The 17,304-nt window shown below is 39.7% G+C and overlaps 1 protein-coding gene across 5 annotated transcripts in view; it reads right to left on the bottom strand.

Annotated features, from left to right (window-relative positions):
• The window catches only part of ppip5k2 (diphosphoinositol pentakisphosphate kinase 2), a 51,267-nt gene that overhangs the window by 25,127 nt on the left and 8,836 nt on the right, over nt 1-17,304 (bottom strand). For 3 of the 5 annotated variants that reach the window (XM_080018148.1, XM_080018149.1, XM_080018150.1), the window contains exons 9-25: nt 16,076-16,197; nt 15,385-15,486; nt 13,101-13,187; nt 12,677-12,752; nt 12,492-12,601; nt 12,309-12,394; nt 12,065-12,190; nt 11,642-11,763; nt 10,703-10,885; nt 8,894-9,035; nt 7,808-8,031; nt 7,438-7,565; nt 5,717-5,831; nt 5,136-5,243; nt 4,950-5,066; nt 4,130-4,288; nt 950-1,123 (exon numbers count right to left, since the gene is read on the bottom strand). In XM_080018148.1, the coding sequence (XP_079874274.1) occupies nt 950-1,123; nt 4,130-4,288; nt 4,950-5,066; nt 5,136-5,243; nt 5,717-5,831; nt 7,438-7,565; nt 7,808-8,031; nt 8,894-9,035; nt 10,703-10,885; nt 11,642-11,763; nt 12,065-12,190; nt 12,309-12,394; nt 12,492-12,601; nt 12,677-12,752; nt 13,101-13,187; nt 15,385-15,486; nt 16,076-16,197 (2,181 nt within the window). The remainder of the gene's footprint in view (nt 1-949; nt 1,124-4,129; nt 4,289-4,949; nt 5,067-5,135; nt 5,244-5,716; nt 5,832-7,437; nt 7,566-7,807; nt 8,032-8,893; nt 9,036-10,702; nt 10,886-11,641; nt 11,764-12,064; nt 12,191-12,308; nt 12,395-12,491; nt 12,602-12,676; nt 12,753-13,100; nt 13,188-15,384; nt 15,487-16,075; nt 16,198-17,304) is intronic. The other 2 variants (XM_080018151.1, XM_080018152.1) reach the window with 1 other exon arrangement.

Below are 17,304 nucleotides of genomic sequence, written 5' to 3'. Positions count from 1 at the left end.
TTGAGAATCTGAGCATTTTTATGAGTACATGAGCACTGTATTGGGTGTGTAAATTTGACCGGCACAGTGTCGGATATTTTTGACACTGATGGACCGATCGAACGGTGCATCTCTTTTACCAGTGTTTTATATTTTAACATCACGGTCACATTTTTGTGCTTGATCATTACTCACTTCCCATTTTACCTAGGCAATGCAGCATTACGCCTCAGTGGATAATAAAGTAACGCTGCACTGCATATTAATGGATGGGTAGAGTGAGAGGAGAGGGAGGGGAGGGAATACAGAAGCACAAGGTTGTAGCATCCGGTCCACTCTGAGGGATGTAGTTTAAATACCCAATAAATGTACTGTATTGTGTTGCATTGATTGATTGTTTTCCATAATTAAATGACATGATCTTTTTTTTGAGTAGTTTCAGCTGGCATTTCGTACCTACGTATTTTGACCAAAAAATGCGTGCAAAAATGCGTAACCGAGTGTAGCACAAAAACCCGCTCAGCAGGCACCCTTGCCACAGTTCAAGCAGCCTGTATTCAATGACCCAATAGAAAAGTCAAAGGGGAATATGAGGGGGAACTGGAAAATATAGGGGAACCAGGGTAATTTAGGTTGATTATTTAATGTTGTAGAACTAATATGCTGTTTCATAAAAAACAATCAGAAATTATTAGTTAACTATTACAATTATTTGTGGGACTCATAAAATGAAGCATCATGAAGCTTTTTGGGTTTAACTTTCCACAGGAAACCTGGCTTCAATTAGGGCATAACAAACACTTTTAAATGAGAATATGCTTCACCGACACAAGCAAGAATATTTAAATAGAAATGGGAAAAAAAAAAAATCAAGACCAGACTTGTATGCAAATGCAAAACACAGCATGTGTGTGCAGGCAAGAAATGTGGCGGCTTGTGTGTGATTGTAATGAGATAAAGGTATAAAAACCTGTTGCCATGAGCCAAAAATACTGGATGTGAAAGCCAGTGATTTGGGGGAGACGGGGGAGGAAGTTATTTGGTCCCCTGATCTGCGTCTTCGATGCCCAGTACCAACACCACAGGTGTAATGAAGCCAGGTACCAATTGAGTCAGGGCTAGACACACTCAGGGGGCTCTCTTCCTGGAAGGGGGGCAAAAAAAAACAGCAGAGTCATGCGACATTACAGGAGAAATAAAAAGGTATGCAGCTATATATATGTAAGTTCACAACTGAGCAATTATTAAAATCAAACGTCATTCACAGAACATTCAAGATCCACAATTTATTCTCCGGGTCAAGGAGTTAAGAGTAGGGTTGGGAACTGTTGGAACTGGTTCGAGAATTGTGAAATCTAACCGCACAGAAATGCTGCTCCTTCATTGATACCTATGACAGATTCAGAGATTTTAGGTAATTTTATAATGTTATAATTTTATAATACTGCATACAATAACAGTCTTTGTATTCCTCCTTTTCTTGCATCCGTTGCACTGTTCTTAAATGTAGAAAACTTCAACAAAGTAGTGCCAAATCCAGCCAGTTACAATCCACATCTGGATTCTGACCAATTAAATGTGGCCGAGGCACCTGATAATAGAATTTCTTATGTTTTAGCGGTCTTCAAAATGACTTGTCAAAAATCAGCCACTATTTGGACATCTAGTATTATTCATACTCCAAAAACGAAGTTAAATTATTTGTAAAATTCTGAGTAAAGGTGAAATGTATCCAAAATGATGAAACTTGTACATGCTGTTAATTAGCGATTGTATTTTTCGTTCACATAATTTTCACAAATTTTAATCCATTGGGTTTGCATTCTCTTCTGGACACTTCATGTGAAAGCAAGGAATTGATAAAAAGAATCGGATCAATGAGGGGTAATTATTAAGGAATCTAAGTTGATAATCTTATCAATTTCCAACCCTATTCAAAGGATAGGTCGGCCATTTTACAACCCCAGGCCTTATTAAAATATGTGTTGGTTCCCATGAATTCTTACTGGTCATAGCACAACCTTGCTGAATGCTATAGTATTGATAAACTTACCACTCTGATGCAGAGTTGTAAGTTAAAAGAAACAGTATTTTAAAAAGTCATTATTTTTTAATTACATGGTACTTACAAAAAACTATGGGGTACAGTAATGTCATTATAGGAGAACAAGAATAGAACTGGGCAAAATAGGGTACCAATTTTGTAATGATGAAGAACTTATGGTGCTTTTATGGTGCAACAATTTTTTAATTACGGAATACCAGTGGAAGTTTAATTTGTGTTTAAAAGTTGGATTCGAAAGACACCCAACAAAACACATGCCCGGGGTGTTGCCCACAGGCACTAGGTGGGTATAAAATAGTTTTCTTAAACGCCTTCCCAGACACTTATCCTAAGCTTGACCACATCAAAGCCATCTACCATCGGTCCACTTTACTTCGACATAACCATTTCTAAAGTATTGCCTAAAGTAAACGTTTGAAATTTCATCAAAGCTTAACCATCATACCTAAAAATCAAAACATATGGATGAAAAATGTAATATTCAGGGGTTGCCTGATTGCCTGATAAAGTCAAATTAACACTCGGGCAAGTGGACTGTCCTTTGTGGTGGCCTGAACGGGCAAGTGAAAGGGATTAACACATTTTTTCACCTAAAAGAACGCTTAATCATGATGATCGTCATTACACTAAACCCTAACTGCACCTATTTTAAGTAATTCCAAGTTAAAACAACACAGTTAAGTGTTATAATTTTGTGCTAAATGTGAGAACGGCATTTATGACAAATACAAATCTGTAATTTAGGTAAAAGTGGTCAAGACAATTAATGGAAGAATTCATATAAATTAGGTATGAGCGTATATGTTTTGGTGATTCAATCCTACATTTAACAACCTGTTGAATCAAAGCATGAGTGTTGAAAGCAGCTAAGCTACCAGCCCTGCTCTCCGCCGTCCCCCCTGAGCACCCATCGACAGAAATATAAATCAGGGCCTATGTGTCTGGAACAAAAAAGAACCTTCCGCCGGTTTGACAGCGCATGGTTTGGTCATGTTAGCATTAGCTGCATGCTAGCAGGCCGCAGCACCTTGACCTGGCCTGTGGAGGAGCGAGCAAGGGGCACTGGAGAGCGGCGAGTCCTGCAGCCAAAAAGCGGCGCTTTGAGGTGAGAAGCTAGAGACACAGGACTGGGTTCAGCACAACATTTAAACATGGAATTTACTCCAATGTAAATGTTTTATGCGATTGGGCGAGATTTCAGCATCTTCAGCGGACACACCCCCAGTGTCTCAAAGCAGACGATATCAAACCTACTTTTATATACTTGGCAATTTTTTCTTATCTTTCAAATTTGGCTGGGTGGTTAAGAACACATTTTTCTGTGGTGTGACAAATTCAGAACACAATTTTATTTTTGCTTTACAGGGACTTTAAATAATTAAATCACGATTTAAGAAACCTATCCAAAATCAGCAAAATGCTGATGGATAATATAACGTCATCTTTACAATGCAAAGGCACTATATTAATTATGTGACTGCAGGGATTCAATAGGGATTTTATCTTGACCAAACCTATTCAAGTTGTCTTTTATTGAAATGGTCAAACATCTGGAAAAAGTCTCATGCGAGTCTCATGTAAGTATCATGAAGCACAGTGGGCATGGAGGAATACAGTTTAATTATGAACAGCACACCTATCTATTTACCTTCCTCTTGAACAAGTGATATAAATAGTACAGGTACTTACATTAACGCAATGATGGCTGGTGGAACTAAGGTTTTGCTAACTACAGCTCTGACAATGGGAATTTCATGGGAGTTCTCTAAATTATCAGTGAGTTCCATCCCTTTGTGAAGGCCCATAAAGAAAGGTATATGGCCCAGTCGGCAAGGTAACCCATTCCATATCTTCCTTATTAATTTACCAACTTAATCCAGGTATGGTTAGGATGACGTTATGCTGGCAGCAACTTTGATGCAAGTATACCACTGACCTCTTACGTCACAAGGCTGTTGTTTATGAGTACTCAAAAGAACGTGTTCTCCCTCTTCGGAGTAAACTTTCAATCTACTGTGTTACTGCCGTCCCTCTAGTAGGAAAACTTGGCTTTAAACTGAGAAAGACTTTGGATGAGCCACTCACTTCCACAGAGCCAATCTTTTTAGACCGGGGCAGAGGGGACTTCCTGTGGATGTAGATGGGATCGGACACCAGGGGTCTGAAGGCCACCAGAGCCCGGTCTGGTTCCTCCCGCTTTGCAGCCTCTTCGTCACTGTCTGACTTTTTCTTTGAGCCTTCGTTCTGCCGATGAGCAAAGATCAAAATCACTGAGTTGAACAAATTTACTACATAGAGAGTACATCAACGTGGGTAAAAATGTACAAGTCTGTACATTTATACCTTTTAGGACACGGTGCATAATAAGTCAATGATCGACTAATGATTACAAAAGGAGTCCCCTATTGTAAGCAAACTTCCACCATCCTGATTACAACTTAAGTACCCTGTAATTTGCGCTTTGTAATCTTAAAGCGCGACCAAATATTTTATTCAAAAAATTAATTAAGCTTCAAGTTGTTGTAATTTTATTTAGTTACTTGCTTTCATTCTCTTGAAATAAAACATTTTACTTTGAACGCATTTTTATTGCGTTGTTTCCAAAATCCCTGAGCTTAACTTCCCATGGAACTTCAGCGGAAAGTTTCCGCCAACCGTACAGGATCATTTTGTGTGAGTTAATATTGTACCGATGTTAAATGTTTCTTCTCCGGTGGAATATAAATAAACAAAAACTTGAATCAATTCAGGAGCAGTTTCTTGGATATTAATTAATGTCCCAAGCTAATAATCTAGTCTGCTGAATTAAGTAATTCCCCTGGGGTTTTGAATTCATGCCGTTCTATGGTCCTGTATGGTTTACGTTAAATTAAAAAAACTAAAGCTTGATACGTCAAACTCTTACTTCTCGAGACGCTGGCCTGTAGCCAAACCCAGAGGGCAGGTTCTTGTCTTCCTCACAGCCTTTGGCACCCGGGCTGAAGTGAAGCTCCACGTGAAACCTCTCTTCAGAGGAGGGGTCCTGCGATAGAATTGCTTGTAGGTCATTCAATTTAAAGCGCGAACAAAGACGTCAAACCAGATGCGGTACCTTGTTGGGATCCTCATAGAGCATGATCACAATCTGTGTCATGTAGTTCAGTTCGCTAACAACTTTAAGGTAGTCCATGGCCCTTTTCCACTGCTCATCCTTGGTTTCCTGTAAAATAAATAGTTAGGCCATATTTAGGCCAAAGACACTTAAGTCGAAGTTCTATTTACATTGCCCTTAATCACAATACATTCTCCAATGTAGATTGTATTGTCTACAGACCCACATTTCACCTAGTAATCAAGCATTAACCCTCAGCCTAACAAGGGAAAGCCCCCAGGGAAAAATAAAAAAATTAAAAAATAAAATAAAAACATTAAATCTCCTTTTTGAAGATGGGAAACTTTCAGTCAACATTTTAGTCAGTCTATATGTCATTGCCATAACATATAGACTCTCTGAATATAATATTGACTTACAGGCCAGTGTCCCATATAAAAATGCTAGCAAATGGTGCATTTTATCAGGTTTGAATTTAATCCGTTTCATTGCTGCAAATCAACTCTTTCCTCGAAATCTGCGCAAATATAGCAGACTAGAAACAGGAAGTGCCAACACATAAAACAAAGACCAAGACTCACATCGCAGAGGGCTCCATAACGGAGGATGGACAGCAGGGAGTGAACGTGACTTTCGCTGGTGAAATACAACCTGGTCCTTACATGACGCTCTGGTGACATTACACCACGGGAGTATCTGCATACACAAATATCCCCACAAAAAGTTTTATGATATTGGGCACAAAATTCAGCTTATTTTAATTTGTGACAATGTACAAAAAAAAAATACCCACAATAAACAGCTTTTGCTTGAATCCGTCAGACCCTTCAGTGTATTGGTGGTCAATTATGGTCAGTTTGCTTTTTGTCCATCTTACCCAGATTCAGAGAAGCGCCACAGACACACACACACACACACACACACACACGAAGAGCCACTTCAACTGATTTGGAGGTTGCCAGATACGAAGTGCAATGCCTCACATCAGAACATTACAGTCAACAAAACTCAGCTGACCGAACTGCCAAATACATTTTTACCATTAACCCTAGTCCAACCCTAACCCTCCACCATAGCTCCAATTACAACCAGATTTGGACAGGAGTACTACTGGACCATAAATCTAAAATTGTTTGTCACAAGACTCACATTTAAAAAACGACATATTTCATAAAGTCATTGGACCATCCGTGTAAAATTATTAACAGAATGTCCAATAGGGGATTGCAATCTTTTAAGTATTTCAGTCTGGATTCTGGCCACTTCATAATACACAATGTGCTGCATTAAAAGCGTCCTGCGATTCTCTTGATTGTGCCATCTTGATTATCAGACCTCAATGCTGCATTTGACACGGGCATTGTACGATCACAACATCCCATTGCACAAGAGTATAAGGTTGGCATTCAGGAAACTGCTTTTAGATAGTTTACTTCATACCTAAACAACAGAACCTCATTCAGCATCAGTGCCTTGTCATCCTCACCAGCCCCTTTCACCTGAGGTGTCTCCCAGGGCTCCATTTTGGCCCCAATCCTCTTTTCTCTATCTATATGCTCACCTGAGGTTCCACCATCAAAAAGGCATTTCCTTTTGTTGTTATACTGATAAGATTATAATTAGCATGCAGCTGGTTGCCATCTTGGTACGGGACACAAGGATAAAATTGACATTGACGTTCTCGCCTGAAGCTGGATAAGACAGACAAAAAGCCAACTTCCCAAAAAACTGGAGTATCGCTTTCACAGATCTGGTTTACTTATTACGGAGAGTCAAACAGTTAAAAAATATTTGTTAAGAACCAAAATCTATATTAAGTTGTTACCTTAAAATATTCTCTCGGTAGAACATAATTTTAGGCTGTGTAGGATAAAAAAATGAAGCATGTCTAGAAATTTTTTTTAAAAAGTGCAAAATACAGAATTAAATGTTTCTTATTCTTCCTAATAATGTAACTTGTACTAACAAAACTAGTTAGAAGGGCAGGGTTTCTGTTCTCATGCTTACTTTTCGTGCCAATTCTCAACTGCATGAGTAGCAAAGAAATTAAAGTGACTCCTATCAAGTTAAAGTAACTTAAATAAAGTTAAAAAGAAAATATACAAAAATAAGCACATTTACAAACATTTGGAAAAGCAGGGTAAACTTGAAAAAAAATTGGGAAAATTGGGAAAGTAAGCAAAGTAAACAAAAGTGAAAAGGTGAGGGAGATGAAAAGTCTGTATATGAATTGCATCTACATCCCTAGCAAACTACCTATCTCTATATCTAGTGGAAACTAAGTTCATAAATGCTTTCTTACACGGGATGCAACTTGTTGACAGTGTCATCATCTTGCGTCCTCTGAAGATCTGAGCGAATCTTGCGAATAAGAGGTGTACAGTAACCTTTCGCAATGTCCAATTTTTCCTCTTGGGAAATACCATATTCCTTGAATAAACAGGATACAGAGCAATAAAATATTAATCACGTTTTTTTTCAGTGGAATTCCTGTACATACAAAGAGGTGACCATTTCCCCAAACAACATACACAAATGCACCAAGAGATAAACATGCAATTCATTTGAAAGCAAAATGAAGGTTTTCTTAAAAAAAAAAAAAAGAGACAGACAGAAGGACAACTGCACAACTGTTTCGACACCACTCGCTTCAGTTCAACTTTGAAACTGACCTGTGGAATGACAATGTCCGCCAAGGCCTTAGAGAGATGGTAGATTTCCATGGTATTGTCCAGCTTGAGCGAGCTGTTGTGCTGCACATCGTACTTAATACAGTCGTAGATGTCGGGGATCTTGCTGATGTTGTAGCGGCCGTTCTTCATCTTGAAGTCCTTCTCCAGCTTGGACCAGCGGCGCAGCATCAGCTCCAGCGTCTCGCTGTGGTACAACTGGATGTCTGAGAAAAGACACAGCGAAAGAGGTATACAGTTAATACATTTGTCTTGACTTGGAAACTGAACAGATATACAGGAGAGAACAAGGACAGATTATGGTGCAAAGAGAGGGAGAAATGCAGTCCAGTCAAAGGCCTAAATCGTCGATCTAGCGAGTGAGGCATCCACTCTTATCGTTGGAGAGTCTGCTATTAGACATTAGTGGTCTTTCTTTTCCTTATGGCTGCTCCCGTTAGGGGTCGCCACAGCGGATCATCTGCCTCCAATACCTTCTGTTTTACGCATCTTCCTCCCTTACACCACCCGCCTGCATGTCCTCCCTCACCCCATCCATAAACCTTCTCTTTGGCCTTCCTCTTTTCCTCTTGCCTGGCAGCTCCATCCTCAGCATCCTTCTCCCAATGTAACTCTCATCTCTCCTACACACGTGTCCAAACCATCTCAATCTGGCCTCTCTCACTTTTCCACCAAACTGTCCAACCTGAGTTGTCGCTCTAATGTACTCATTCTAAATCCTGTCCAACCTTGTCACTCCCAATGAAAATCTCAACATCCTCAACTCTGACACTTCCGTCACATGTTAAAAACAGGTTGTTTCTCAGGCACAATGGTCAGTGATATCAATGATAGAATCCCCCAGATATTGTCTGATCACACAGGGATTAACAAAATCATTGCTCAGGTGGGGTCTGATGGAAATCACAGAACTAAAACAGAACTGTTAAAGCAGGACTTTATGAAATCTTATTATTAAATAAATGGCACTTCTTAATGAGCAGTTTGAATGGAAGACAGGTCCTTTACATAATTTGAAAAACAGAGAGGGTAAGCATGAGGAAACAAGTTGGATTTGAGATTGTGTACCAGATGAATTTGGGTCATCCATCCGGTGACGAATCTGTTGCGTTAGGTTCTGAATGAGGGAGTACACCTTGTCACAGGTCTTCACTGGGTTCTGGATCATCTCCATTGACTTGACGATCGACGTACCGTTTGTTGGAGCGAGCTGGGAATAGAAAATAGGAATGACCACTACAAGAATCTGATTCAGTCGCACGTTACAGAATCATAGTTGGGTGGTGAATGCCCCCCCCCCCTTTTTTTTCTTTTTTTTTAACCATCTAGGAATGGGTGAGTTTGACATTTCTTTGCAGTTCATTCCAGCAAGATGCAAAAAACCTTCCCTAAATTTATTTTGTTTCATATAGGGATTTTGATGGTGAGTTTTTGTGGTGAGACTTGCTACTTTTCGTTAGTTTAAGTGAAACCACACAGCTTATTGCCTTTTTGAAAGTAAAAGTAAGATATAAAAAAATCAAAGTTCAAAGTCTTTTTCATCATGTGACTGAGAACACAAACTATTTCTGCGTGCTTCTAGGTAGCAACCCAAATGTTAGGCTTAGGGCATACAATGTCATTCACTGCTCCCGCTACATAACGGTGCAGAGCCTGACAAATTCTGCTTAATCTGGGCATTTGGGAGATCCATTTCATTGAAACAACCAATCCTAATTTCTCTCAAAACTGCATTATACTACATGACCAAGCATGGTGGGGGGCACGGAGGTATGGGGCATGAGACCCTGTATTAAATGGTCCCCGGGCTTAATTATTCAAGACCGTAGTATCGATAACTTCCAACATAACCCGGTACTGTTCACGGTATTGGAGAAATTAAGAAAATCTATTTAGGTTATACAACAAGTTCCTAACTTGCAAGATAAAGACATAAGTCTAAGAAGCATTTTCGCCATTATCATCTCACTCCCCCACTCCATTTCCGGAGATATGGAGATATGCGGGGGGGGGGGGGGGGGCGCTCCCTCTGCCTGGGTCTCACACGCTCGAGGAAACGAGGGTGGAGATTGTAGCCCAATCACCCCATCTCCATGCGTAATTTGCAGAAAAGAACGCAGTGTTAATTCTGCTCTTAATTTGTTTTTTCCTCTTAAAAGTAAAAAAATTTAAAACTGATTAGATTACCATTAAAGTACTGGATCGATAAGCAGTATCGGTAAGAGTAGTAGTACCGCTCAAATCTTCACAATACCCATCCCCATGAGTCGTGCCCCGTCCCCACACCGTTTTCTCTTGTTTTATTTGGAGGAACGGGGCATGGCGAACAGGGCACATGCAGAGCCATGTTACCGTCCATGCCCGGACAATTCACACATGATTCCCCTTATTTATAATTCCTCATTGAACTGTAATCCCTTCTATATGTTTTATCCTGTAATGCACACTGATCGGAAAACAAAAAACAACTGCTCGACTTGAAGAGTCCAGGAATCTCAGTTGACTGACGGGTTTCCAACTGATGATTCAACTTGTCGACTTTCAGGGGGCAGCCCTTCAAATTAACTTACGTCTATGTGTCCACCACACACACACACACACACACACACACAGACACAGACACAGACACACACACACACACACACACACACACACACACACACACACACACACACACACACACACACACACACACACACACACACACACACAAAAGTATTTGGACATTTGTCGCCAAACTGATTTAAAAACTATAGCACTTCTTATAAAGTCAGACTGAACTTCTCTTGTGAAATACAGGTGTACAAGTCAGAACACTTCTTTACAAGTCATAAACTAAATCAGCGGCACAGGGATGATGGACTACTTTACAGCAACCTTCTCATAGTCTTCCATGTTGAAGTCCCTGTCCCGCTGCAGGATGTCATGGAGCCTGGCCTTGACCTTCTGTTGGCAGCTGTTCAGGGAGTCGCTGTCACTATCCAGCAGACCATTCATGTTGGCACTCTTTACCATCTGGACCAGGATGGGAGTCAGTTCCCCTTCCAAAGCGAGAAGACCCTGCAGGTGACATTATAACCCGCCCTTGAGAGAGAGAAAGGAATGTTCTCCACCCGTTCTACCTCTCCCTGTCTGCGGGCAATCAAAGCGCTTGTTCCCCCCACTATTTGGGATTAATTTGGATTCTATTTTACTGCTATTTTACTGCTTCCATTCCCAAACCTTCATTCATAGCCGTACTGGCATTTTCCCAGAAATTATACTAGGTCGAGTGGGGAAATTTACGGAACGACACTGGATCCCTCATGACGCCAATACGGAACATTGCCAGTAGATTTAGGAGTAGGAGAGTAGTAGGAGAGGGGCTTTACATTAGCCTTATTGTAGCCCAAAGCGCTGATTTGCCAAAGCGCAAAAGGGTCAATAAAAGAAAATCTAGATAAAATCCACAATTTGCTCCAATTTCTTTCCTGTATAACATATAGACATAAAGACTGTGACTCACTCTAACTCTCTACACTGCAAATTTCACATTTTTGAAAAGGAGATTTTGCATGTTTTTCAAGGCTTTTATAAAGGCATAGACATTAAAAACACTGAGAAGCTTCAGCAAAGCACCATGTTTCTCAACAGTAAAGCGCTAAGTGAAGTTGTGAACAGTTATAAATGATGGGAGCAGACATTTTAATGGCTTGGAAAAAATAAGGAAACCTATCCTTTAAGGACAATGTGTGAATCCAAAATACTCCATTGCATATAATGGCCTAATAATTTAAATATCAGGCTACAGATAGAATGGGAGCTGTGAGTTCAAACCTTAGCAAAAGCAGCAGCTGTCATTTGAACCCTGCCTTCATCGGAGGCGTAAATCTTCAGGTCATGGCGGTAGGTGCTGTGGAGACGTAGGAGGCCACATCCTGGGAATCCTGCATAATCACCTACCAAGGAAACAAACAAACAAACAAAAAGAAACCATAAAGTAAGTGTTGCCAAAAGAGCTCATTTGGAGACGTTCAAAAGAGTTGATAAAAACCTGGCAACCCTATCAAATGTACGCTTCCAGTTTTCGAAAAGGAGAATGTCTTTAAGGCTTAAAAGTTTCTCAATAATAAAGTGTTGGCAAAAAATGATGGGAACTAAAATTTTAATGAGGCCTGGCTTGAAAAATAGCCAACCTTTACGTCAAGAAAATGGAAGCGAAAAACAAAAATCAAAGTAAGTTAAAAAAGGTCATTCTACCTTGTCCACCAGGGTACATGCAGCGGAAAGCGCGGCCTAGTTCCTCGGCTTGGACTCTGCCTGCTGGCGTCAGCTCACCCCCCCACTTAAGCACGAGCAGCAGAGATGGGTCGTCCCGCCGCACGTCTAGGAAAAACAGCCATGCGGCCACAGTTTATAGACTGTTGTATAAGAGACTCTTGTAACAAATACCAGAAAAACGGATTGAGAGTGGAGAAAATAACACATCTGACAAAGTAACTACCGTCTTCCTCGCTCGACGCTTTGGGGCAACCATGGGGTAGGTATGTCAGCTGAACTTTGCGATTGATGCCAGAAAAATGGCCGTACCTAGAGGAACGGGTCATGTTTGGATGGAAGGAAAGAAATAAATAAATTCGAACAAATAAAATGTGAAAAAATATCTCAAAATGAACATAATACTTGCATTTCCAGGACAGTTTTGAGTTGTTCCAATTTCGCCTTGGACTCTTCAATTTCGGAATCATTGTTTTGCCCAAGTTCAACTAGGAGCTGTCGGGCTATATCCAGCACTTCCTGTAGAGAGATATATGTAAATACTATACATTGTTTGACTTATCAAGGATTTTTTTCTCAACAATATCCACCCACCTGTAATTGCTTTGGCTTTTTGAGCTTGAGTTTTCCAGTTTTGTATCCATCACATTTCTCAAAGAGATCGAAGAACCTCAGGAAGAAATTAAATCAAAACATTAAAAAACAAAACAAAAACACAAGTAAGGTTGGAAGCTCCTTAAGGGTATTTTTGTTTTCAGACAGTTACTGGTTTTACAATATACCAAGCTAACAGACAAGAGGGTCACACCATTTCAATAATTTTTGGTAAGTAATAGATTATCATAATCTGAAAAAGTGATTTAATCCAGCATTAAGCAAACTACCTGTTTTATCGTGGATAGAGTGCGTTAAGTTTTAGTTCACACCACGTGGGGACTTTTCTCAAGGGGATATAATAATAAAAACTCAAGATTGTGAAAAGGGTCCATATATTTGTTCATTCGACAACGCAAAATACCTTTGATGGCGAACCTCCATTTTCATTTTCTGCTTGGGGGTTCTATCGCCATGGCGGATGACAGAAATGACACACCGTAATTCCATCCTGAGTAGAGAGCATTTTGTTAAGTTACAGACTTCAAATATAAAACTGATCAGCCTCAACATTAAAACCACTGACAGATGAAGTGAATAACATCGATCAACTTGTTACAATGGCACCCATTAAGGGGTGGGATATATTAGGACGCAAGTGAACAGTCAGTTCCCAAAGTTGATGTGTTGGAAGAAGGAAAAATGGGCAAACGTAAGGATCTGAGCGACTTCGACAAGGACCAAATTGTAGTGGTCAGACCATTGGATCAGAGCATCAGGTCTTGTGGGGTGTTCCCAGTATGCAGTGGTTAGTACCTACCAAAAGTGGACAACCTGTGAACCTGCGACAGGGTCATGGGCGCCCAAGGCTAATTGATGCACGTGGGGAGCGAAGGCTAGCCCGTCTGTTTGGATCCCGCAGAAGAGCTACTGCAGCACAAACTGCTGTGAAAGTTAATGCTGCTATGATAGAATTGATAAGATAGATTGGAGATAATCAAAGGGCATACATACAGGCAGATTCCTTGAGTTATAGGTAGAGGTTTTGGATGTGTCCAGGACTACATCATTTCTGGCAATCTTTGATACCTTCTCTCAAATTTTATAGGAGCCAATAGACCCCTCCCCTTATATTGCATTATTTGGTGTTGCACTGCCATATCTCCAACCACATACTGTAATTACAAGTGTAACATGCTGGCCTTTTGAACTCCGTAAGCCAGGCAACTAATACTGTAGAAGTGGAAAGAACCTCTTCCCCCTACTTACTCTGTTTTTTTTAAACATCACCGCAACGTCGTACAATTGTAATCAAAGTATTACCAGAAGACAATTGGATTAAACAACACGCAGCCTATTATATTAGTAATTATAATTACTGGTAACAATAACCATAAGAAATTACATAATACAAGGAACACAGTTTTATTGCGTATGTGTTTGGAAATATATATTTTTTATAGTTTTTGGGTTTCCCTTCCAGATGCCTCAGAGATTTGTTACCATAACAACAAAAATGTGTAGCCCACTACACACAATTTAATTATATATCCTCTACAACTGAAGTGAGTTAAACCACTTACCTTAGTTGATTTATTTATAGATTTATAAAATACAATATTATTGTGAAGACAGTTTTCTGTTTAAAAAGTGCCATAAAATAATTATTTTCACCAAAATGGTTTATACTCATGATAAATAATCGTACCCAAAATATTGACTAAAATAATCGTGATGATCATTTCAGCCATAATCATACAGCCCTACTTCAGAATGATAACCGCCGTTAGTTGCGGCGTAGGAAACTCACCCACAGCCGCAAACACCGGACCTGATCATAGAATTACACTGTAACCAGGCCAGAACAAATGAACTTCTGCATTCACAAAACATACCGGAACAGAGAGCCAAAGCATACTCATCCATTGAATTTTAACGAAGGGCCAACTACCCTGAACCCTGTGTATTGCTGCCTGCTGTTATATTTTTATTTATTTTACTATTACGATCATCATTATTATCATCATTGCTTTTTCTATAACTTTGGAATATGACTAGCTTTATTTCATTGGTGTGGGTCTGAGGGGTGGGTGATATGTCCAGGGGTCCAATCCTACCAATCAATTTGGTAAAAAACAAAAAAACAATTGGAACCAATATACAGTACACACACACACACACACACACACACACACACACAGCTTTTGCTTGAATCTGTCTCATTCAGTTATTATCTATATCTGTGCAATTAGCAAAGATATAGCAATCGACTGCAGCTTAGTGGAGGTGTCTACGATAGAAGTTGCAGTCAATTGAGTCAAAAGCCATGGTCATAAAATTAAATTTGTAAAATTCAGAGAGGTGAGTGCAGGCTGGAAAAAAAATTATAAGGAAAAAAAGTAGCCAGTTCATATCCTTGATTCGAAAAGAGGCCTAAAGAGCATCTAAGTGGACTGTATTGGTTATGTGCGTGTGCACGTACACGCACCGACTTTCAAATCACAGTTTCACAGAAAGTTGTCCGGAGAGCATGAAGTCGCATATTGTCTCTTTTACCAATGTCCACCGAGCAAACTTCTCCACACAAATGTCACAAACTAAACTCTGGTACATGCAGCGTATCGGCAGGTACTGGGATGTGAAACTCGCACTCCTTCACTTTGTAATGGTTCTGCACTAATAGGTGGTACGACTGAAGGGATACATACATGGTACCAGAGGTAGTCGGCACAATGGGAATGTCTTCAGCCTCCAGCGGTATAGACCAAGGGATCTGGAACAGTGGAGCCAGCTCTCTCATGATGATGTTACTGGAAGTCAGAGCCACAAAGTCAAAAGCGGTTTCACTGATAAGAGGCGAGGTCGTTATCATAGGCAAAGACTGAAACTAAAGTGGAAAAAAAAGTTTTAATAGAAGTCAAAACAAAGCACAAATATTTTCCAGACTGCAATCAGACAAACTAACTCCTCTACCATAAAAATGGATAAACAAAATTTATGACAATTTTATAACATTAGATGATAAAATCCGGATGCTGGCACAAAATATAAAACTAAAATAAAAATACAATTAAAACATTGAAATATAATTGAAAGTACGACTAATTTGAAAAGTGATGTATCAAAGGTAACAAACTTGCTCTAAGAAGTTTTTTATTTAAAATCAAAAAACTAACACCAAAACTTTTCTGTATAATAAAAGTGAACTGAAATAAATCATATAGTCCAAAACAAACATCAATGATATTAAAATAGACAGTTCACAATGCTGAAAGGGTAAAAACTGAAGTTGAGTTTCAATTTAAAAGTTTTATCGAGTCCAACAAATAAATCTCTGGCCAGACCAAACAGGAGAACATCTTTATTTTTGGATTTTTGGATTTGGAGATAGATTCCTACCCGAGGATTTTGGCACAGTCGTCGTAGTACTTCATGGAGTTCTTGACGAAACTGAAGCCGTTGACGTCACAGACGTACGACTGACCGTTGGCACGCAGTAAATCAAAGCCGCAGACTGTTTGCTGTGAACAAAAAACACAGAGACAGAGAAAAATGCAGATTATCAATTCTTTGAATGATGTTCACGTTTTATATACGAAAAAGAGCCTTTTTGTACGTTACATAACTTTTAAAACATTGCCTTGGGGTTTTATTGAGGTTTTTAGAGCTCATATGAAGAGACACTTCTTTCAGATGATGCCATACTGTATCGTCAAGACCAGATCATATTCCATCTTCATTCAACCTTGTGTGGAGATAAGGATAACCCCAGGGGGCTTGACAGAGCATTGTGGTTTGTTTTATAGAATACTAAGATTGAACCTCTGATCGGAGTTTGACTGTTAAATCATTTTATGAGAGAAACACCTGGGGATATGATTAGCCCTGTGAATGGACTATGCAATGGTACACAACCTCTCATCGGTATATAGGCCTCTTCAGCAGAAGCAGGGGCAGACTGATCAGATCACTCTTTTGAAGCATATCTGTATCTTTCTCTTTATTCTGCAGAATAAATATTTTTAATACTCCCAGTTTGTTTTCGTGTAGCGGGCAGATTAACCTCACCGACCACGCAGTGAGAATTCTCCAACGAGTCCAACCAAAAATATCAACACAGACATCAAGTGATCGATGGATAAAGACAAAACAGATGGAAAAATAGATATTGGTAATTTACTGCCATAGGTTTAAATGAATAGGTTTAAAACCTATTCTTTAAGTACACAGCAGAAAGTAAAACATTTCACTATACTTTTACCAGCATGAGCAAAATAACTGCTGTATTGCTTTAAAAAGACAGGGGTGAATTTACAAAAGGATTGAACAGCATTTGTGGCAGCTAAACCGCCGCAAATAACAGAAAAAGCAAGCGTCTTATTCACAAAGCACCCACAAATGGTGAAATGTACCACTAACTGCGTTGTCACACAAATACTCTTGGTTCACTAGTGCTATTTGCGTTTTTAAAGTTAGGCATTATGCATACATTTTGCGCAAAATTGGCCTCTTTCTATGCAAATGATATTTGCCGAAAATAGTGTCCACTCACAACGCACAACGGGGATTTTGCATCTGATCGCAAAATCCCTCTTGTGCGTTACACGTACTCCGTCGGGGGAGTCCCC

This window comes from Zeus faber (genome assembly GCF_960531495.2).
Source record: "Zeus faber genome assembly, chromosome: 17".
Lineage (NCBI taxonomy): Eukaryota > Metazoa > Chordata > Actinopteri > Zeiformes > Zeidae > Zeus > Zeus faber.
Note: the sequence above shows the minus strand (reverse complement) of the source record. Positions and strands in the feature narration are given on the sequence as shown.